The sequence below is a fragment of the Cololabis saira genome, chromosome 3 (assembly GCF_033807715.1).
Source record: "Cololabis saira isolate AMF1-May2022 chromosome 3, fColSai1.1, whole genome shotgun sequence".
NCBI lineage: Eukaryota > Metazoa > Chordata > Actinopteri > Beloniformes > Belonidae > Cololabis > Cololabis saira.
The window spans coordinates 44,284,692-44,307,402 of record NC_084589.1 but is presented as its reverse complement, the minus strand read 5'-3'; the positions used below and the strand labels follow the sequence as shown (position 1 = coordinate 44,307,402).

Sequence of the window (22,711 nt, the reverse complement as noted above, 5' to 3'; positions counted from 1 at the left end):
CACCTGGTGTGAAAAAGTCTCACCAAACATCGAGGACATTCGACTCAGCAGGTGAAACAGAGCAGAAAGACGAGCACACTCTAAGAAACAATGAAACACCGTCTCTCTCTGTGCACAGAAGGGACAGACAGGCTGAACATTTGGATTAATAACAGAAACAAAGGCATTCACAGTGAGCAGTGCAGGAGCCTCCACTGTAAATCCCCGACCCTCCTGGTTAATGGAGGTTTATACAGTACTCTCCACCCAGGCCTCTGAGCCTGTGTGAGGGCCAGGGCAGGGCCTCATGTACAAAACGTGAAAAACGTGCGTACGCCACTTTCTACGCTCACGGTCGGATATACAAAAATTGATTTGAACGTAGAAAGTTGCGGTCTTTCACGCACACACCAAGGCTGTTGTGCGCACTTTTCTGAGGTTTTGTCCGTTGGCGACACTGACTGGTGACGCAGTGAAGTGCAGAATATGAGGAAACGTAACGTCAACAATAAGTTCACGACCACGTGAAGGACACGACAGTCCCCACATCACCAGATAAATTACACAAGAGTGGAGCTGCAACAATCTCACAATCAACCACATGATCTGAACAAACAACTAAAGGAGCTCAACGATGGAACCTGCAAATCCCGGAGCTTTGGCTCCGTTAGAGGAACCTGCTGATGATCAGATCACACCGACCTGCTGGTCCAGGACTAAGACTGGACCATCAGCTGGTTTAGTCTGGATCTGCTGGTCCAGGACTAAGACTGGACCATCAGCTGGTTTAGTCTGGACCTGCTGGTCCACGACTAAGACTGGACCATCAGCTGGTTTAGTCTGGATCTGCTGGTCCAGGACTAAGACTGGACCATCAGCTGGTTCAGGTACCAAGAGGATCTTCTGGATCTCTGTCCTGAACTGGACCAGCTGCTCCGGTTCAGACCAACATGATGCTTCAGCTGGAGCTGCAGGTCGGACATCTCTGTCACCATGACGACCATGGGACAACTACTCGATATAAAAGCCAGATCCTAAAACATCCCATAACTGTGTCTGGACAGAAAAACATTAAAATACATTTTTCAGCGAAAAACCGGTTCTGTAAAGTTGTCTTTTAAAATAAAACTAAGATGTCACGGAAAGGTTGGTTGGTACGAACTGATGTGACTCAGAAATGATGAATAAAGTTTTTATTGTATGTTTAGGCAACTTTCAGAGTCTGATATGGAGTCGGCTGCAGGAGCTGCAGATCCAGAAAGTGTTTCTCCGGTGATGGACCGGGATCTAGACCGGTCTCTCCTCCTGCGGATGCAACACTCCGAGTTACAGCAACTTTGCTCTTTATTTCTCACGTTTGCACCTCAAATATCTCGTCGGCACAAGTCTTTATTTCTGCAGCAGAGGAATCAGATCGTGATGCTTCATGTTTTAAATATGAATGTACATACAAATACCTCGGGGTCCTCTTGGACGACAAGCTTGACTGGTCCCCTAACACCAACGCCATCTACAGGAAGGGGCAGAGCCGCCTGTTTTTCCTGCGGACACTGAGGTCTTTTGACGTGTGTGTGGAGATGATGGCCATGTTCTATCACACGGTGGTGGCCAGTGCACTCTTTTTTGCTGCTGTGTGTTGGGGGGGCAGCCTTGCAATCAAAAACACCAGGCGACTGGACAAACTGGTGAAAAAAAGCGGGCTCAGTGTTGGGCAGGAGTCTGGACCCGCTAAGATCTGTGGTGGAGAGGGAACACTGAACAAACTGAGTGCTATAATGGACAATAGCAGACAGCGTCTCCACAGCCTCCTGGAGCAACAGAGGAGCAGGAGCAGCTGCAGCGGTCGCTCCTCTCACTGCGCTGCAGAACGGAGAGATTCAGGAGATCCTTCATCCCCACAGCAATAAGACTGTTTAACTCCTCCTGAACTCACACACACACACACACACACACTCACACACTCACCTCTGCCACAACTGGACTATGTTTTAGTTTGCACTTTACATGATATTTTTGAAACCATATATTTCATGTTTATTTTTTATGAATGTGCTTTTATTGTCTGAATGGAAGTGTGGTTGATTTTTATGTTTTGATGAGCTGCTGGACAGTTGAATTTCCCTTCGGGGATGAATAAAGTTCTATCTATCTATCTATCTATCTATCTATCTATCTATCTATCTATCTATCTATCTATCTATCTATCTATTGTTCACATTGTTATACTTATGAGAGAGGTGATCGCGGACATCCACAATGTGTAAGACTCAATAAACGTGTACATTGGTCTTAATCCGTCAGTATATAATACGCGTGACAATAAAGCGGAACGAGGAGCCGTTTTTCATCCACCAATTTAAGTTCTGGTGTCGGTTCTTAAAATACAAACAGGAAAAGCAGAGTGTAAAGATGCACTAACGCTGCCCATAAACATTCACAAACCAGTACGATCATAATAAAACCATATAATAAAATCACGGAACGCAACATAAAGCAAAGAACAGCATTACCCATAATGCAATGCAGCTGAAATCGGAAGAAATGCCCCCAAATAAATTATTTATTCCAGCTCACAGCTGATGTTTTTTTTTTAATTTGTTTGACCTGTTTTTGTACATTTCTTGTTAGGATGAGCGGTTTTTAATGGATAATTATCTTCATTATCATATTCAAACATATGTATTTGAGGGAGGAGACAGGGCGGAGTGTTGTGCTCCCGCATGTACGCTCAAATCCACGCTAATTGGTTTGTACAGAGCAACCTGCGTGGATTTGGGCGTACGCAGTTTTGTACATCTGAATTTTTGCGTTTGTGTAAATTCCACGCACGGTTTCACGTTGAAATCCACGCACTCTTAGTACATGAGGCCCCTGGTGCGGTCGGAACAACCTAGAGCTCAACGCTCTAAAGACAGTGGAGATGATAGTGGACTACAGGAGGAACGCAGCCCCACCTGCCCCCCTCACCCTGTGTGACTCCCCAGCAGACACGGTGGAGTCTTACCGCTTCCTGGGGACCATCATAACCCAGGACCTCAAGTGGGAGCTGAACATCACCTCCCTCACCAAAAAAGCACAGCAGAGGATGTAGTTCTTGCAGCAGCTGAAGAAGTTCAACCTGCCAAAGAAAATGATGGTGCAGTTCTACCCGGCCATCATTGAGTCCATCCTCACCTCCTCCATCACCTCCTCCATCATTGAGTCCATCCTCACCTCCTCCATCACCGTCTGGTAGCTGCTGCCACTGTGAAGGACAGGAGCAGCTGCAGCGTATCATCCGCTCTGCAAAGAAGGTGATTAGCTGCAATCTCCCATCTCTCCAGGACCTGCAGCCTCCAGGACCCTGAAGCGTGCAGGAAAGATTGCAGCAGACCTCTCCCATCTCGGACACAAACTGTTCCAGACTCTTCCTTCTGGCAGGAGGCTGCGCTCCATCAGGACCAAAACCTCACGCCACAAAAAGAGTTTTTTCCCGACTGCAGCTGTCCTCATCAACAAGGCCCCGGTCCCCCCTTCCCCCCGTCTACCACGGACTGTCCCCCAATCCCACTCTACGTTACATTAACGTAAAGATTCCAATCCTGACCTGTGCGTTACATTAACGCACATCCTAAGTCACTTTTGCACAGACTCATTGGCACTTTGAAAACCTCATATTGTACATTTTTGTTTATACATTTTCCCTTATATATTTGCTTTTATATTTGTATTGTATTGCACCAATCACCACAACACATTCTTTGTGTGTTTAACAAACCTGGCAATAAACCTTTTTCTGATTCTGATTCTGTTGAGCTTTTATAACTCACCACCAGGGGGCACTGCTGCTCTTTCTACATATGGAGAGTGTAATATTCCAGAATTAACAATAAAATAATTCATCCATCTAAAATGAAAATTTAATTACATTTTTCATGATTATTTTTCTCTATTGCTGTATTTCCTTCTATTAATTATTTCTCATTATGTAAATAATATGAAAAACATACACATATGTTGTAGCTTATTTAGTTACAATAACACGGCATGGATCATTTGAATTGTATTGTTTTACTTAGTTTGTCCCATGAATTAACACGATAATCTGATGTACGTGTAGCTCAGATTTTAAAACGCATAAAGCCTTTTACAGTTTTCAGCGAACTATGTATAACATCGCAATATACCGCAAAATTTGGATACCGCAATATCGTATTGTATCGTGACTCAAGTAACGTGATGTGTATCCCACATGACACTCATTTCCTCATTCATTTGAAAACCAAATGTTCTTGTTTTCTAAATCAATAAAAACATTTTAAAAGGGAAATAAAAGCAAACCGTATCTGACTGCACTGACTTCTGAAATCTTCAAGGTTTTTTGTTTAATGCTGCAGACATCAAAGTTTATAAAATGGTGACAGATGGTTGGCTGTTCTGTTTCTGACGTGTTGATGGTTGCGTTTCTTCTTTTGTCCTTGTTTCTCTGAATTTTCTTCATGTTTTTCAGAGGAATGTTGTAAAAACTGAACACGTAAATATATCAAACTTGGACTAACCTCTGAACGGAGCAGATGGAGAGAGTTTAACAACATGGAGCTGCAGATTAGCTTTACATAGAGAATGTGAGTGAAGAAGAAACAGACGGGAAAAAGGGCGTGTGAGAGAGGCTTTGTAGATGAACTAAATAAACTGTCACATTTAAAGAAACTTCAGCACATACTAACAGCTCTTTATTTGCACCGTGGAGATGGCAAGTTACCAACAGCAACAAATACTAACGATTTTACGAAGGAACAGGGATTCAAACAAACTCAATGCAGAACTTTAAAAAAAAAAGTACACAACCACATCGTTCCCTCTGTGTCAAGTTTACGGAGAAACATAAATCCGGGTTGAACCTGCAACCCTTGTGGGGAGGGGATTAGGCTCATCAGCCACAGGAGGTGGTGGTTGGACTTCTGCGGGTTCTTCTTCTGTGGGCCAGACAGGAGTGGACAGCTGCCCCCGGAGGACGACAACATGAGCTTCATTTGTCACGAGTCACCAGACTTCTCCTCCGGGTGATTTTTCATGTGACTCAGCAAATCAATTCTGCGGGTAAAACCTTTGTTGCACATTTGCACTAATATCACTTCTCGTCCGTGTGTGGTTATGTGGCGCTTAAGATGTGATAATTTAGTAAAGGTTTTGCTGCAGGTGTTGCACAGGTACGGCCTTTCACCGGTGTGGATCCTTGAGTGAACCACCAGGGTAGAACGTTCTCTGTAACTTTTTCCACATGTTTTGCAGATGTAGGGCTTCTCGCCCGTGTGCCTGGTTATGTGCCGTTTAAGAGTTGATGATTCAGTAAAAGTTTTTCCGCAGGTGTTGCACAGGTACGGCCTTTCGCCGGTGTGGATCCTCGAGTGAACCACCAGGTGGGAACGTAGCCTGTAACTTTTCCCACATGTTTTGCACATGTAGGGCTTCTCGCCCGTGTGCGTGGTTATGTGGCGTTTAAGATTTGATGATTTAGTAAAGGTTTTTCCGCAGGTGTTGCACAGGTACGGCCTTTCGCCAGTGTGGATCTTCATGTGATCCATTAAAATACTATGTTTACTGAACTCTTTCCTGCAAGTGCTGCAAGAAAACACCTTCTTCCCCGTGTGGGTCCTGGTCAGCTTTGATTTACAGTTGCTGTCTGAAGGGACAGCAGCATCTTCGTGGTCACCGTGTCGTCTCATTGGCTCCGGATCTGCAGTTTTACTGGAGTCTGAGCGTAAACTTTCAGTCCCTTCCTCATCTTTGTTTTGAGCTTCAGGAGAAGTGTGCAACGGCAGCTGGACACAGTTTGGTCCTGGTTCATCATTTTCAACTTTCACATCAGCGACATTGACCAATGAGACATCCACCTCTACGTCCTCGTGCTTCATCTCCTGACCGCTGGAGTCTTCCTCCAGTTCTGTAGTCTGTGGATGCCCTGGTTCCTCCTGGTCCGGGCTGCAGCTCCTCTCCAGGTTATCCAGGTGCTGGTCACTGAAAACCCCGTCCTCCTCCACCTTACAAACATTTTCTTGTGGGAGTTCTGGAATTACAAAAATGGACAAAAAGATAGGATTTTAATAAGTCAAAAGTGCTTCCCAGTGTTGATTGTTTGGTTGTATTTGTGAGGTTTAAAGTTTGTCCTGATCCTTCGGTCTTCCCCTTCATCTATGTAGTATATTTGAAAACAAGTGCATTACTCTGTGTGACCATTAGGCGGCACTGTGACTGTACTCTTGTGTTACTGCGTTGGTATCGAGACAGTTGAAGAATAAAGTTTTTGTTCTAGAAATGGTTTCTTTCGCATCATATATAACATGGTGTCAGAGTGAAAACTTGAAGTAAAACAAAGATACAAAGACAAAATGGAGCAGATGAAACCTCCAACCTCATTAAGCCTAGAAGGAAATCTAGCAGAAAATTGGAGAGTTTGGATCGAGAGATTCAAACCATTTCTTGTCGCCAGCGGAATCGACGAAAAGTCTGATTCAGTGAAAAGAGCCACGTTCCTACTAGAGGTGGATGCAATTCATCGATGTGTCGATGCATCGCGATGCGTCACGTGACGATTTGTAATCGATTATGGTCCAGTAAATTTTTTTTTTCTTTTTTTTTTTTTTTTTAAGTTATCCTATCCAGATTCCAGACTGAATAAGCTGCGGAATCATTTCATTTTCAAGAATGCACATTTCTTATTGTTCACTTGAAATATGGCAGATATGTTTACACTAAGTACATATCTTGTTTACTTGAATTAATGAACTCATTAAATCCAGGGCTTGACCGTTTTCAGTGTTTTCCACCAATAGAGGGCGCTCTCATGCAAGTGCAGCTTTCCCTGGTCAAAGTTAAGTAAGTCAAAGAGCAAATGTTTACATAGTCATAAAATACATTATTTTGTGTCTTTGAAAAATACATGTCAAATGTTCAAAAAACCTTATTTACTTAATGAGTGTTGTTAGAGGAACTGAGTTAATTGATTGGCTATTTATTTACAAATGTAGCCACAGATGAAGACAAAATCAATCTTGTATGGAAAAAAGCATTAAAAATCACAATAATCGAAGAATCGTGGCACCAATAATCGAATCGAATCGACAATCGTTATAATCGAAGAATCGAATAATCGAAGCTCCAATAATCGAAATCGAATCGAATCGTGAGGTACCCTTGTTTGCACACCCCTAGTTCCTACATGTGGCCGGGGACGAAGCAATTAAAGGTATATAACACTTTTGACTTCAATGAAGACGTAGATGACTATGATACACTGAAAGATCTTTTCCGCCAACATCGTGAGCCAAGGAAAAATGTGACACATTTGAGGCACCTGTTCTTTATTTGAGTGCAAGGATAATCAGAGACTGTTGATGCATATGTGACTGATTTAAAAAAGAAAGTGAAACACTGCTAGTTTGAGCCCCTCACCGACTCACTGACACGAGATATAATTGTGTGTGGAATCACAGATCACCAAGTGAGAGGACGACTACTGAGAGACCCGGACCTCACGCTAAACAAAGCAATAGACATTTGCAGAGCCAGTGAGTTGAGTCGGAGTCAGCTAAAAAGTCTACATGAAGAGGTTGAAATTCCTGTCAATAAAGTCACTAAGATAAAACAACGTGACAAACAGAAAGACAGTGGTGCCACAGCACAGAATGTAAAGATGAGAACTCAAGGAAACTGCACATGATGCAGCTACAGGCATGAGCCAAGGAAGTGCCCTGCCTACGGACAAGTGTGCAAAGCCTGCCACGGGGAAAATCACTATGCCAAAATGTGCAACTGACGCAAGCACACAAATAATCATAAAGGGCATCATATAAACAAGGCCGAGGCAGATGATCAGGACTTCTTTGTTTGCACAATCCAAGCAGAAAAACAAATCTCCCAAATCGATGCAGTGGATGCAAAGAAAGAAAAGTGGCGTGAAGATCTGATTGTCAACAAGAACGTTTTGAAAGTCCGGCTGGACACTAGGGCTGATTGCAACGTAATTTCTATGAAAGATCTCAGAAAGTTGAGACTGGATAAAAAGGTGAGCAATTCTCACTCCAAGCTTGTTGCTTATGCAGGACACCACATTCCAGCTAAAGGTAATGTCATGTTGACATGTTAGTACAAAGATAAAAAGTATGACATGGAGTTCATAAATGAGGTCAATGAGGTCATAAAGAACAATGCACATCAGCCGTCTGTCGGGCCCCCTACTATCCACTAGCCAGGGACAACTTGGAAAGGGCCCTGTGTGGGAGAATTCTGATGCATTGTGGTTGCAGCTGATGGTGATGATGATGATGATGATGATGTACAGGACAGAGTCTGCTTTCCTCACCTTTTCCAGTCTGTTCCTTTCTACTGCTGTGATGCTGCTGCTCCAGCAGATCACAACATAAAAGATAAAAGTACCAGTTGTAGTACCAGTAGTACCAGTTATAGTTCCAGTAGAACCACTTGTAGTACCAGTAGTACCAGTTATAGTACCAATTGTAGTACCAGTTATAGTACTAGTAGTAGGGCTGAACGATATGGACAAAATTTCATATCTCGATATTCATGCCAGATATCTCGATATCGATACGATACGATATGACTTCGGTTCGGTGAAAACCAAGCATTTTTCAGAAAAATAAAAACATCAGAAATCAAAAGAGTGCAGTTTTATTGATTAAAACTCACTGCCAGTCATCAACATTAACATAAAGTCACTCAATAATAAATAATAATCAAAATATTTTACTGTAGCTCCGCTTTAACGATAAATAACCAATGCAGTTAGAGTTAGAGTTCAGTACATGTTATTGATTATTGATTGGACGCTGCAGCTGAACGGACTGTCACAACATCACTGCAGTTTCATGAGTGAAGACAGATTACAGATTAAACTCATGTTTCACTCCCAGGTTTCATATTTGATTTATTTTCTGTTTCAACAATTAAATATCTAAAAATGTTAACTTTCAATCTGATGAACAAAGAACCAGAAACAACTTTCTTAATTTATTACTGCGCATGTGCAATCCCCCCATTTGTCCAATCCTTGTTTTCAGTAAACAAATAGGAAATAGAGAAAAGAGTTTTCCACTCGCTGTTTTAATTCCCAATTTCGATTTTCAAACACATCAATGAATTTTTTATTATCAAAACAAAAGATGGGGAACGGATTATTTTGGTTTATTTCTCTATTTTTATTTTGTAATTTCAAAACTAAAAAGGGATGGCCGACGTCGCAATTTTCACCAAGCACGACTTGCACAACACCTCGCTCTGGTCGACATCATCCTTTCTAAATCCAAAATACCTCCAAGTAATGGAGGATGATTTATGTTTTGGCACAAAATTAGATTCAGCACCGCCACCGGCCGCATTATCCTCCGCACTCATGTCTCTTTTCTTCCGTTTGGATTTCTCCGCTCTTCTCCGCTCTCCTGTGTGTGTGGCTGTGTGCGTCTCCGTCTACGGCTCCCTCCCCCCCTCCTATGTTTGTCATTGGTTGGCTTCAGCTGTCGATCAACAGCAAGCATGAAATAAGCTTTGTGGTTGGCTGGCCGTAGTGGTGCGTTCAAGGGAAATCTAAAAAGTAATGTTTATGGAGACTGCTCGCGCTGTACAAGCAGGACGAGCGGAAATATATCGTTTATATCGTTGCTTTTCCGTTATTAATCTCTTGAATGTTCATATCTCGATATAGATACGATAACGGTATATCGTTCAGCCCTAACTAGTAGTACCAGTTGAAGTACCAGTTATCGTACCAGTTACAGTACTAGTCATAGTACCAGTCACAGTACCAGTTATAGTACCAGTTATAGTACCAGTTGTTGTACCAGTTGTTGTACCAGTTATAGTTCCAGTTGTAATACCAGCTGTAGCACAAGTAGTACCAGTTGTAGTACCAGTTATAGTACCTGTAGTACCACTTATAGCCCTTTTGCACTAGTATCACCTTAGCTCGGTTCTACCCGTTTTGCGCTTTTGCATTAGGGCTGAGACGGGTAGAGCCGCTCCAAGGCGATACTTTTTTCTGTAACCATTCGAACGAGGTTCAGAGCGGGCTGAGCCGGGACTATTTCTGAGGTCACCAACCTCCTCGCCACCGATTGGTCGGGGGGCGGGGCCGTCACCACCCTCCTCGCCACTGATTGGTCGGGGGGCGGGGCCGTCAAACGTTTGAATCAGGAAGCGGGAGTCAGCGCGAGGCGACCCGCGGCGATTTTATTATAAAGCGCAAAACGTCTGTTTGGTGATCCAACTCTGAGGTGCAGATGTTCATAAACCTGGTGGCTGACGAGAGAATTAAAAAAGGGATGTAGACGGGCTGTTTTACTCTCGCGGCTCCAGCTGATTTCTCATCAGCGCCGACATGAACAAAGCGGTTGCGCAATCGAGTACGTCACAGCAGCTTCACCCCAACCTGCCCACTTCTCCCCTCGCAGTTGAAAAACAAACGAGTAGAGGCAGGTAGAGCCATGACGAGCCGAGTCGGGCTCAGTAAGTCCTAGTGCAAAAGCGCCATTATAGTTCCAGTAGTACCAGTTGTAGTACTATTATGGTCCTTTTGCACTAGTATCTACTCAGCTCGCTTCTACCCGCCACGGCCCCGTCTTGCGCTTTTCCACTACGGGCTGAGGCGGGTTGAGTAGTGCCAAGCAGATACTATTTCTGTAACCATTCTGGCCAGGTTCTAACCGGGCTGAGCCGGGACTATTTCCGACGTCATCACATTACAGGCAGCTGATTGGTCGGGGGGCGGGGCCGTCAGATGTTTGAATCAGGAAGCGGGAGTCAGCGCGAGCCGATTCGTGGCTCGCAGCGATTTTATTATACAGCACAAACGTCTGTTTGGTGATCCAACTCTGAGGTGCAGATGTTCATAAACCTGGGGGCTGACGAGAGAATTAAAAAAGGGATGTAGACGGGCTGTTTTCTTCTCAGCCGCTCGCTGTGACGTACTCATTGCGCAATTGAGTACGTCACAGTAGCTGCACCCCAACCTGCCCACTTCTCACCTGGATGCGGAAAAACAAACGGCAAACGGGTGGAGCCGCGGCGAGCCGTGCCGAGCAGGTACTAGTGCAAAAGCGCCATTATAGTACCAGTGGTAGTACCACTACTACAATTACTGCATATGAAGTCCTATATGAACTAGGGCTGAACGATATACCGTTATCGTGTCTATATCGAGATATGAACATTCAAGACATTAATAACGGAAAAGCAACGATATAATGATATATTTGCGCTCGCCCTGCTTGTACAGCTCGAGCAGTCTCCATAAACATTACTTTTAAGATTGCCCTTGAACGCACCACTACGGCCAGCCAACCACAAAGCTTATTTCATGCTTGCTGTTGATCGACAGCTGAAGCCAACCAATGACAAACATAGGGGGGTGGGAGGGAGGGAGACGCTGACTGAGACGCACACAGCCACACACACAGGAGAGCGGAGAAGAGCGGAGAAATCCAAACGGAAGAAAAGAGACATGAGTGCGGAGGATAATGCGGCCGGTGGCACTGCAGAATCTAATTTTGTGCCAAAACATAAATCATCCTCCATTATTTGGAGGTATTTTGGATTTAGAAAGGATGATGTCGACCAGAGCGAGGTGTTGTGCAAGTCGTGCTTGGTGAAAATTGCGACATGTATTTCGCAGGCATCCGTTTTTTGTTTTGAAATTACAAAATAAAAATGGAGAAATAAACCAAAATAATCCGTTCCCCATCTTTTGTTTTGATAATAAAAAACGGAAAACAGATCGTTATCCATTATCCGTTATCCGATTTCATTGATGTGTTTGAAAATCGAAATTGGGATTTAAAACAGCAAGTGGAAAACTCTTTTCTCTATTTCCTATTCGGTTCCAAGGATACTGAAAAACAAGGATAGAACAAATGGGGGGGATTGCACATGCGCAGTAATAAATTAAGAAAGTTGTTCCTGGCTCTTTTGTTGATCAGATTGAAAGTTAACATTTTTAGATATTTAAATGTTGAAACAGAAAATAAATCAAATATGAAACCTGGGAGTTAAAGGTCCGTGTATCTTTTGGTCATTGGATTTTTCCATCATGAGTGGGAATCAAAAAACAAAAAACGATTGGTTTATTTGATTTTCCTTTTAAAACAAAAAACAAATATTGAATTACACTGCATTTTTTCTTTTTCTGTGTTAATATGACTTAACAAAGATTCAAAATACGCTTTTATTTTCGTTTTCTATTTCATATAAGAAAAATGAAATTACTAGTCAACAGGAACGAAAAACGAACCAAAAACAACCGTTTATTCATATTCGTGCACCGGAAGCTGGCATTTACAACCGAGTGAACTTAGTTCTGGATATTTGACAGGCATTCCGTGACAATTCTCTCCAGGGGAAGTTTGATTTTAATATTTAATTGGTCGGGTTTACGTGACTCGGAAATGGCTCTGTACGCGGCAGTTCGGGTAACCATGGTTACCATGGCGGCGCTGAAACAACAGATTAAGGATTATTTTTTAAAGATTGATTAAGGACTTGTTCCACAGCGGTTTGACGCACAATGACATTTCCTGCACGTTGCAGCAGATGTGTCTCCTGCAATGCTCAGAAATGAGCGTCAGAAGATTCTGTGCTCGGCATGATCTGAGGAGAAAAAGACGCAGAGCTGGAGAGCGCTTTGATTCAATCTATTTATGAGGTTTTTATTCAGATGTCCACACACAGTATATTGTAAATATAGGCTACACACTGCATGCGACGTGAGCGAGAGTCAGCGTCAAAAACAGTTCCATTGCTTTTTATTTGCACTGTCTACACTGGTTGCGAGCGACGCAGCGTCGTTTTGAGCTGGACTTTTGTCGCACGCCCTGCTTCTATTTTCTTCCCGTCGGTCGCTTTGAAAGCCGGTTGAAAGTTGAAAAAAAAGTTGAAAGCCTGTAGGAAACAGTCATTTCAATACAAGAACCTCAATAAAGTGGCAGCTGCTGGAGGGAGATCGCCAAGGAGCTGGAAGGTTCTGATAAAATAATAAGATATAATAAGAATCTTATCTTAATCTTATTAGGGCTTCATTTGTCCCGGATCCTGCCGGATTTCTCGTGTCCTCTGCTTTTTCCCCACATCCCAGTAATGATCTGACATGCTTGTTGCATTAACACCACACGCCGGTCACTCCACGCTGTTCCCTGTTTGATTGCGTCACCGTTCGGTTTTTTCCCCACTTATTCCACCGAATAATAAGCTTGTTTTCTGTTTAGAAAGTACAAACGTAGGGAGATTACAAGTAATCACCATCTTTTACTTGTCCCTTTACTCTTTCAGGAGTAGCCTAATTTTAGGAGTTTCTTTCAGGAGCGCACGGGCTGATTTATGGTTCCGCGTAAAATCGGAACCAAGCGTAAAACTTACGCCGTAAGGTCTGCGTTGGTGTAACGCGGAACCATAAATCAGCCTTTTAAAAGGCAGGTCTCAGCTGTCAATCAAAAGAACGTGGTAGAACGTGGGGCGAATAACACGTTCAGTGTTTCAGGACAGAGCGGGTCCGATGCCACGCAGTGTGACGCGACAGTCGGACGCTCGCATGCAGTTACAGGCTGTTAGGGAGCCGTAGCCTAATTTTTGTTGACCGCTTTGTACTGATCACTGATCACCCCGATCACGTTTGCAGTGTACACGTTTAAAACCCATTAAGCATGTCGGAAGGCCGTTGTGGCTGAGTTTTGTCATTAAACGCCATAAAACTTCTCTCGGACTCAGCGTGCTTCTCTGTCAGCACCGCGTCATGCAAATATACAGGACCTAACAATAAACTCTCAAGCGGCTCTTAAAAGTAGGCTACAGGAAAGCCGCAATACCGGCTCTCTGTGTTCACTGGGGGTGCATGCTGGAGAAGGTCGGGTTGGAAGAACCTAAGAGAGCTCCATCAGCCATGCCATGAATTCCGGCGTCAGGTAGCCTAAAGTTTGTGCTGCAGTGCAATTTATACATATAATGATAATCACGTGGATACCTCACGCGTGGGACTAAATTAATTCTTCCAACCCGACCTTCTCCAGCATGCACCCCCAGTGAACACAGATTGCCGGTCATTCGGCCATGATGAATCAAAGCGCTCTCCAGCTCTGCGTCTTTTTCTCCTCAGATCATGTCGAGCACAGAATCTTCTGACGCTCATTTCTGAACATTGCAGGAGACACATCTGCTGCAACGTGCAGGAAATGTCATTGTGCGTCAAACCGCTGTGGAACAAGTCCTTAATCAATCTTTAAAAAATAATCCTTAATCTGTTGTTTCAGCGCCGCCATGGTAACCATGGTTACCCGAACTGCCGCGTACAGAGCCATTTCCGAGTCACGTAAACCAACCAATTAAATATTAAAATCAAACTTCCCCTGGAGAGAATTGTCACGGAATGCCTGTCAAATATCCAGAACTAAGTTCACTCGGTTGTAAATGGCAGCTTCCGGTGCACGAATATGAATAAACGGTTGTTTTTGGTTCGTTTTTCGTTCCTGTTGACTAGTAATTTCATTTTTCTTATATGAAATAGAAAACGAAAATAAAAGCGTATTTTGAATCTTTGTTAAGTCATATTAACACAGAAAAAGAAAAAATGCAGTGTAATTCAATATTTGTTTTTTGTTTTAAAAGGAAAATCAAATAAACCAATCGTTTTTTGTTTTTTGATTCCCACTCATGACGGAAAAATCCAATGACCAAAAGATACACGGACCGTTAAACATAGGTTTAATCTGTAATCCGTCTTCACTCCGTCATGAAACTGCAGTGATGTTGTGACAGTCCGTTCAGCTGCAGCGTCCAATCAATAACATGTACTGAACTCTAACTCTAACTGCATTGGTTATTTATCGTTAAAGCGGAGCTACAGTAAAATATTTTGATTATTATTTATTATTGAGTAACTTTATGTTAATGTTGATGACAGGCAGTGAGTTCTAATCAATAAAACTGCACTCTTTTGATTTCTGATGTTTTTATTTTTCTGAAAAATGCTTGGTTTTCACCGAACCTGGGGTCCGTTTCACAAAGCAGGTTCAACAAACTCTGAGTCTAATCCTGAACTCTTAGTTGATCTACTCTGAGATCGGAAACTCTGAGTTTTCGGTTCCAGAACAGCGGATTTGAGGTAATTTACTCAACTCTAAGTAGTTTCACCGGGAGTTAAGCGTGAGCGTGAGGGAAATAAAAAGCCATCATCAGTAGAGCGCTGATACAAGGATTCACCATGGCAACCGGCGACACAAAAGAGCGACATACATTTTCTTTTTTTTCTTTTTAACTTTATTTATCTTTTCAATTTACAAAATCCCTTTGAGGAAACGTTAGTTTGCATTTGAAGATCCACATACTTCACGCCACTGGAGTTAGAAGTGTTAATACGTGCGTATGGTGAGTATGAGAGCATATTTTGAAAAAAAAAAATTAAAATTTTATTGTCATTTAGATCAGGGCCGTCAATTGGGTACGGCAGCTGCCACACCTCGGCTTCAGGGGAAAATGTAAATGTTTTTTTTTTAATTCATTTATGGAATTACTCTGTATCTATTTGTATTAATTTATTCTATTACTTAATACATATAAAATAACTACAAATGCATATCAGAACAACATGATGGATTTCAGTAGGTATTATCTATCCCAACACTTGTACCCCCCCCTCATATCTTGAAATGTCCCAGCGTCCCTGACGACAGTGGTCGATCAATCTCGTTTTTAGTGCGCTCTGCAGATATAATATATGTCCTGCCATTTTCTTTCTTTTTATTTAAATTGATTTATATTATTATATTTATGTTACTTATGTAATGACTTATGCACTTCATCCACTTTATGTCTCATACTGTATTTGTTTATTTAATTCCTTGATGCCTGACTGTCCACGGTCAATGTTCTGACTGTAATTGGAACTTTTAAATAAAGTTTTAAATAAAGTTAAAAAAAAAAGTGCGCTCTGCAGTGTTACTAACTTACAAAAATTAAAATGAAGCAGACAACCACGCAATAAAAAAAAAGAAAGAAGGCAAGTGATGGGTCCAGAATATATTAACGAGGCTGTTAGCCACTGATGGATTAATTATGAAAGTTCATCTCAAAGTAAGATATAAATCCTCTTATACATCTGTTTAAGGGAAATATTTGACTTTTTTTTACTCTCCCTCTCCTTTTTGCATTTGGACTTTAACTGTTTGAAGTTAAACTGGGATGTCCCTGTGATATTGTTGCACTGACATAGTGAATAAAATACGTTGCGTTTGTCGCCTTTTCTACTCTCTAACTCTGCCGCTTGCTGTCCGTGGTGCAGAAAACGGATGCGTATATTGCGTAAAGACCCATTGGCTGAATTGACGCCACTGAGGGAGGAGACAGAGAGAAACTCCAGGTTCGCTGAAATAAACCTGGTCCCAACCAGGTTAGGTTCAGAGCGTCTGTTACTACGGTAACCGACCGAGAGCTTAAGTTACCTCTCTTTGTGAAACAGGCTAGAGTTACCTCTCTTTCTCTGGTTTGAGTTAGTTCCCTTTGTGAAACGGAAAACTCAGAGTTTCCCTCATTTCAGGGTTAACAGACTCAGAGTTCTCACTGAACCTGCTTTGTGAAACGGACACCCCTGTAGTCATATCGTATCGTATTGATATCGAGATATCTGGCATGAATATCGAGATATGAAATTTTGTCCATATCGTTCAGCCCTAATGAACATCCTCCAACGATCTGGTTTTTTTGCCAGTGTCATCTCACATCTTACACGGAGCCACTGTGATCTGCATCTTTTCTACTAAATAAACGATTAAATCTAAAGAAATGTATGGATCTAGTTAAGAAATGTATGGATCTGGTTAAATATAAAACAGTGCAAATAATGTTCAAAGCAAGGAATAATCTACTACCAAAAAATATCAGAGGAATGTTCACTGAGAGAGAAAGGGGCTATAATCTAAGGGGAGAACTACATTTTAGAAAACATAAAGTAGGAACAACAATGTGCAGCATGTGCATATGGAACTGTGGAGACTCTGTGGAACAGTTTGGAGCTGGAAATGAAAAGGTACTAACATAAATCTGTTTAAAAAGAGATACAAAAAATGATTTATAAACAGGTATATGGAAGAGGAAATGGGGTAACGAGTGTGAGAAACAAATAAAATAGGGGAAAATGGTATATTATACTTGCTTAAGATATGTTTAGATATTTATGTGGATATTTATGTAGTATATTTATATGTTGAGAGGGATAGTTATAATTATGTAATATATGTTATATATTTATTAGGTATGTAGCATATATATATTTATAGGGATATTTATGTAGTTATATAGTGTATATTTATATAGATTTATAAAATATTTGTATTTTCTATATATTTATATAATATTTATGTAATATTTATATTTTCTAAATACTTATATGGATAATTATGTGGTAATAGGCATGTTTTACATAGTATTTATATAGACTATATTTATATGGATATTGTGTAGATATAATAATAGCAATAATGTAAATTCATAGAGTTATAAAGGGGTAGGAACTAGGAAAAAGTGTAGACTTCTTCTACTCCTTTTTTCCAACATATGTGAATATGAAGATGTTACTGTTTATTTTTTATTTACATTTTTTACATGTTCGAAATAAAAAATCATCCATTCATTCATTGATAAAGTGTGAAATATCAGTCTGGTCCAGAGTCTGAATGGAGCATGAAAGGCAGCACCAAGTAAACAGAACAACAAGTTAGTTCGGGATGTTTCCGAATCCCACATCAGCAGCTGCTTGAGCTGGGGAGTTTCCCATTTAGTTGGTTTGCTTCATCACCACGGCTTTTAACTGGAAACAAAGGGATCTTGTAGGAGTCATACTCATGTGTTCATTCATTCAACTTTCCAGGGTTACGTACCGACTCTGTGGAGTCTGATTTCAGGTTTCCAGGCGAGGTCCAACAGTCTGCGCTGACGGTCGAGCTCTTCTTCATACTCCAAGATGCTTTTTTCAAACACTGACAATATTTCTACAGCAGCTGCTGTTAGTTGCTGACCGATAAACTCTCTCAGATGATTCACCTTAGACATTGTTGAAGAGGAAAAAGAAAGGAAACAACAGAACCTTTTTCTTCTTCTTCTTCTTCTTTTTCTTCTTCAATGGTGTTTATTGGCGGTTGGCAAACCAACTTGAAGGTGCATTACCGCCACCTACTGGACTGGAGTGTGGAACACTAGACTAGCAGACAAAATAATAACAAATAAATAAGAAAATAACAATACAAATAAAATAAATAAATGAAATAAAACAAAAACTAACTAAGGAAATCAAATCCTCTCCAGTAGCCCTGTATATGTCAGATTTACCATCAAATGCTTGAGCATAACTCCTGACTCTGCTCCTAGCAAGTTCCCCACATGTAAAGCCATCCTGGCTTCCTCTGCTGCTGCTGCTAATGTCCTTCTTTCCACCTCATATCCTCCACAATCCAACAACACATGCTGAACACATTCAGCCTGCCCACATTGGTCACATCTGCCATCAGGGTGTTTTCCTATGTTGTGCAGTGTATTGTTCAGTCCTGTGTGCCCTATCCTGAGTCGTGTAATGATTGCCTCTTCCCTCCGGTTCCTGCCCCTCCTTCTTCCCAACCCAACTGTTTTCTGTATATTGTAAAGGTGTCTTCCCGTGTCTTGGATGTCCCAGTATTCTTGCCACACTTTCCCCACATGTTTCTTGATTATTGATTTACCCTCTGCCCTACATAATGGAATTTCTGTATCTACAGTGTGTGATTTGAGTGTTTGTTTGGCCAGAATATCCACTCCTTCATTCCCTTCTATCCCTACATGGGCACGAACCCAAATGAAGCAAACTGTCAACCCCCTCTTGTGCATTCTGTGAAGTAGATTATGTATTTTATATATGAGATCTTGCCTACATGACTTCATGGTTTTAATACTTGTAAGAGCTGCCCAACTGTCTGATGCTATTGCTGTTTTGTTATGGTTGTTTTCTTCTATCCATTCCAAGCCTAAAATGATAGCTGCAAGTTCAACTGTGTATACTGATAAATGGTCTGTGGTTATTTTCTTGATATGTGTTTTGTAGTGTGGAATGAAAACTGCAGCTCCTGTTCTTCCAGTATCAGGGTCCTTTGACCCATCAGTGAAAATTAATATTTTGTCTGAAAAGTGTTGTTCCAGATAACTTTCAGCTACCCTTCCCTCGGAAATCTGCCTGTTCCTTTTCTTCAATTGTTGCAGTATGTCAAAGTTTACTGACGGTTCTATGAATACCCAGGGAGGAGTACATGAATATGGGACTGTCGGACTGAAGTGTATATGACCTAAATCTGCTTGTACTGCTTTTATGTTTCCTACCCACCCAAAACTCATAATATTTGATTTATTATGTTCCCAACAGTCCTCCAGGATGGCTTTAGCAGGATGGGAATCACTGCTCACGTGTTCCGGCCATCTTTTATGGTGTGTCTGCTGGAGCAGCAGCATCACTGCAGCAGAGAGGAAGAGACTGGACAAGGTGGTGAGGAAAGCCGGCTCTGTCCTGGGCTGCAGTCTGGACCCGGTGGGGGAGAGGAGGATGGTGGCTAAGCTGTCCTCCATCATGGACAATGTCTCCCACCCCCTTCAGGAGACTGTCAGAACCCTGGAGAGTTCCATCAGAACCCTGGAGAGCTCCATCAGAACCTTGGAGAGCTCCATCGGAACCCTGGAGAGCTCCATCAGAACCCTGGAGAGCTCCATCAGAACCCTGGAGAGCTCCATCAGAACCATGGAGAGCTCCATCAGAACCATGGAGAGCTCCATCAGAACCCTGGAGAGCTCCATCAGAACCCTGGAGAGTTCCATCACAACCATGGAGAGCTCCATCAGAACCCTGGAGAGCTCCATCAGAACTCTGGAGAGCTCCATCAGAACCCTGGAGAGCTCCTACGTTGTTTTCTGAGCTAAATGCTGGTTGTACTGATCACGCTGTACCAATAATCTGCGTCACTGACAACTTTCCTCTTGTTGCTGCACTACACTGCAAAAACTCAAAATCTTAACAAGAATATTTGTCTTATTTCTAGTTAAAATGTCTCATTTTTAGTCAGAAAATCTCATTACCATTAAAACAAGAGTCATTACCAGAAAAAATACTTATTTGACAATTTTTACCTGTTTCAAGTAAATTTTCACTTGAAATAAGTAGAAAATCTGCCAGTGGGACAAGATTTATCTTCTCATTACAAGCAAAAAAATCTTGTTCCACTGGCAGTTTTTTGTACTTATTTTAAGTGAAAATCAAAAACAGGTGAAAATTGTTGTTTTTTCCAATGATGAGTCTTGTTTTAAGTGTAATGAGATTTTTATTTACCAAAAATGAGACATTTAAACTGGAAATATTCTTGTTAAGATTTTTAGTTTTTGCAGTGTAAAGTCTTCTTTGTTTTTATAATTATTATTATTACGATAGATTGTTCACTCTTGGGTTTATGTAGAGATTTTATAACTCACCACCAGGGGGCACTGCTGCTCTTTCTACATATGGAGAGTGTTATATTCCAGAATTATAAACAATAAAATGATTCATCCATCTAAAATGAAAACTTAATTTCATTTTCATGATTATTTCTGACTAAATATGAGTTGAGGTAAAAAGACATTTACTCCTAAACGGATGTCTGATATAAAAGGGTTAAATCCAAAGTCTGTCCTCTTCCTGGAATCTGATCCCGATGATCCTCCCTCTTCTTCCTGCTCTCTAACCTGCAGATCTGCAGCTTCAACACGGATCTCAACATCATCTTTATAATAAATCATGTGTCAGACGAGTTGTAAATCTAGTACAACTTGATTTAATACATGTGATTAAATAATATTGTTAATTTCATATTATTTAAATAATATGAAAAACGTACACAAATATGTTGTAACTTATAGTTACAATAACACAACATGGATCATTTGAATTACAAGTTTTGACTTAGTTTGTCCCATGAATTATCACGATAATCTGATGTACGTGCAGCTCAGATTTTAAAATGTATAAAGCCTTTTACAGTTTTCAGCGAACTATGTATAACATCACAATATATAACCTCTGAACGGAGTAGATGGAGAGAGTTTAACAACATGGAGCTGCAGATTAACTTTACAAAGAGAATGTGAGTGAAGAAGAAACAGACGGGAAAAAGGACGTGTGAGAGAGGCTTTGTAGATGAACGAAATAAACTGTCACGTTTAAAGACAGGTCACGTCACGTTTTTCCGCACATACTAACAGCTCTTTATTGGCAACGTGGAGACGGCAAGTTACCAACAGCAACAAATAACACAGTTTTAAGAAGGAACAGAGATTCAAACAAACTCAATGCAGAACTTACAAAAAGTACACGACCACATCGTTCCCTCTGCGTCAAGTTGACGGAGAAGCATAAATCCGGGTTGAACCTTCAACCCTTGTGGGGAGGGGATTAGGCTCATCAGCCACAGGAGGTGATGGTTGGACTTCTGCGGGTTCTTCTTCTGTGGGTCAGACAGGAGTGGACAGCTGCCCCCGGAGGAAAACAACATGAGCTTCATTTGTCACGAATCACCAGACTTCTCCTCCGGGTGATTTTTCATGTGACTCAGCAAATAAATTCTGCGGCTAAAACCTTTGTTGCACGTCTTGCACAAATATGGCTTCTCGCCCGTGTGCGTGGTTATGTGGCTTTTAAGATGTGATGATCTAGTAAAGGTTTTGTTGCAGGTGTTGCACAGGTACGGCCTTTCGCCGGTGTGGGTCCTCGAGTGAATCACCAGGCTGGAACGTTGCTTGTAACTCTTTCCACATGTTTTGCAGATGTAGGGCTTCTCGCCCGTGTGCGTGGCTATGTGGCGGTTAAGAACCGGTAAATAAGTAAAGGTTTTTCCGCACGTGTTGCACAGGTATGGCCTTTCGCCAGTGTGGGTCCTGGAGTGAATCACCAGGTGGGAATGTTGCTTGTAACTCTTTCCACATGTTTTGCAGATGTAGGGCTTCTCGCCCGTGTGCGTAGTTATGTGGCTTTTAAGATATGATAAATTAATAAAGGCGTTGCCGCAGATGTTGCACAGGTACGGCCTTTCGCCAGTGTGGATCTTCATGTGATCCATTAAATTACAACTTTTACTGAACTCTTTCCTGCAAGTGCTGCAAGAAAACGCCTTCTTCCCCGTGTGGGTCCTGGTCAGCTTTGATTTACAGTTGCTGTCTGACGGGAAAGCAGCGTCTTCGTGGTCACCGTGTCGTCTCATTGGCTCCGGATCTGCAGTTTTACTGGAGTCTGAGCGTAAACTTTCAGTTTCTTCCTCATCTTTGTTTTGAGCTTCAGGAGAAGTGTGCAAAAGCATCTGGCCACAGTTTGGTCCTGGTTCACCATTTTCAACTTTCACATTGACCAATGAGACATCCACCTCTACGTCCTCGTGCTTCATCTCCTGACCGCTGGAGTCTTCCTCCAGTTCTGTAGTCTGTGGATGCCCTGGTTCCTCCTGGTCCGGGCTGCAGCTCCTCTCCAGGTTATCCAGGTGCTGGTCACTGAAAACCCCGTCCTCCTCCACCTTACAAACATTTTCTTGTGGGAGTTCTGGAATTACAAAAAGGTGCAAAAAGATAGGATTATAACAAGTCAAAAGTGCTTCCCAGTGTTGATTGTATTTGTGAGGTTTAAAGTTTGTCCTGAACCTTCGGTCTTCCCCTTCATCTATGTAGTATA

General features: G+C 41.9%; 2 protein-coding genes across 2 annotated transcripts in view; one reads left to right on the top strand and one right to left on the bottom strand.

Annotated features, from left to right (window-relative positions):
* LOC133440368 (zinc finger protein 37-like) overlaps nucleotides 1-22,711 on the top strand; it is an 801,383-nt gene that overhangs the window by 395,013 nt on the left and 383,659 nt on the right. The gene's annotated exons all lie outside the window — the stretch shown is intronic.
* LOC133440358 (oocyte zinc finger protein XlCOF6.1-like) lies at nucleotides 21,262-22,577 on the bottom strand. Its single transcript, XM_061717603.1, has one exon. The coding sequence runs from the start codon at nucleotides 22,428-22,430 to the stop codon at nucleotides 21,558-21,560; it is 873 nt and encodes a 290-aa protein (XP_061573587.1). The 5' UTR covers nucleotides 22,431-22,577; the 3' UTR covers nucleotides 21,262-21,557.

Bases quoted from the DNA above. Each gene is read 5' to 3' on its own strand.
- LOC133440358 (XM_061717603.1), bottom strand. From the start codon at position 22,430: ATGAAGCACGAGGACGTAGAGGTGGATGTCTCATTGGTCAATGTGAAA.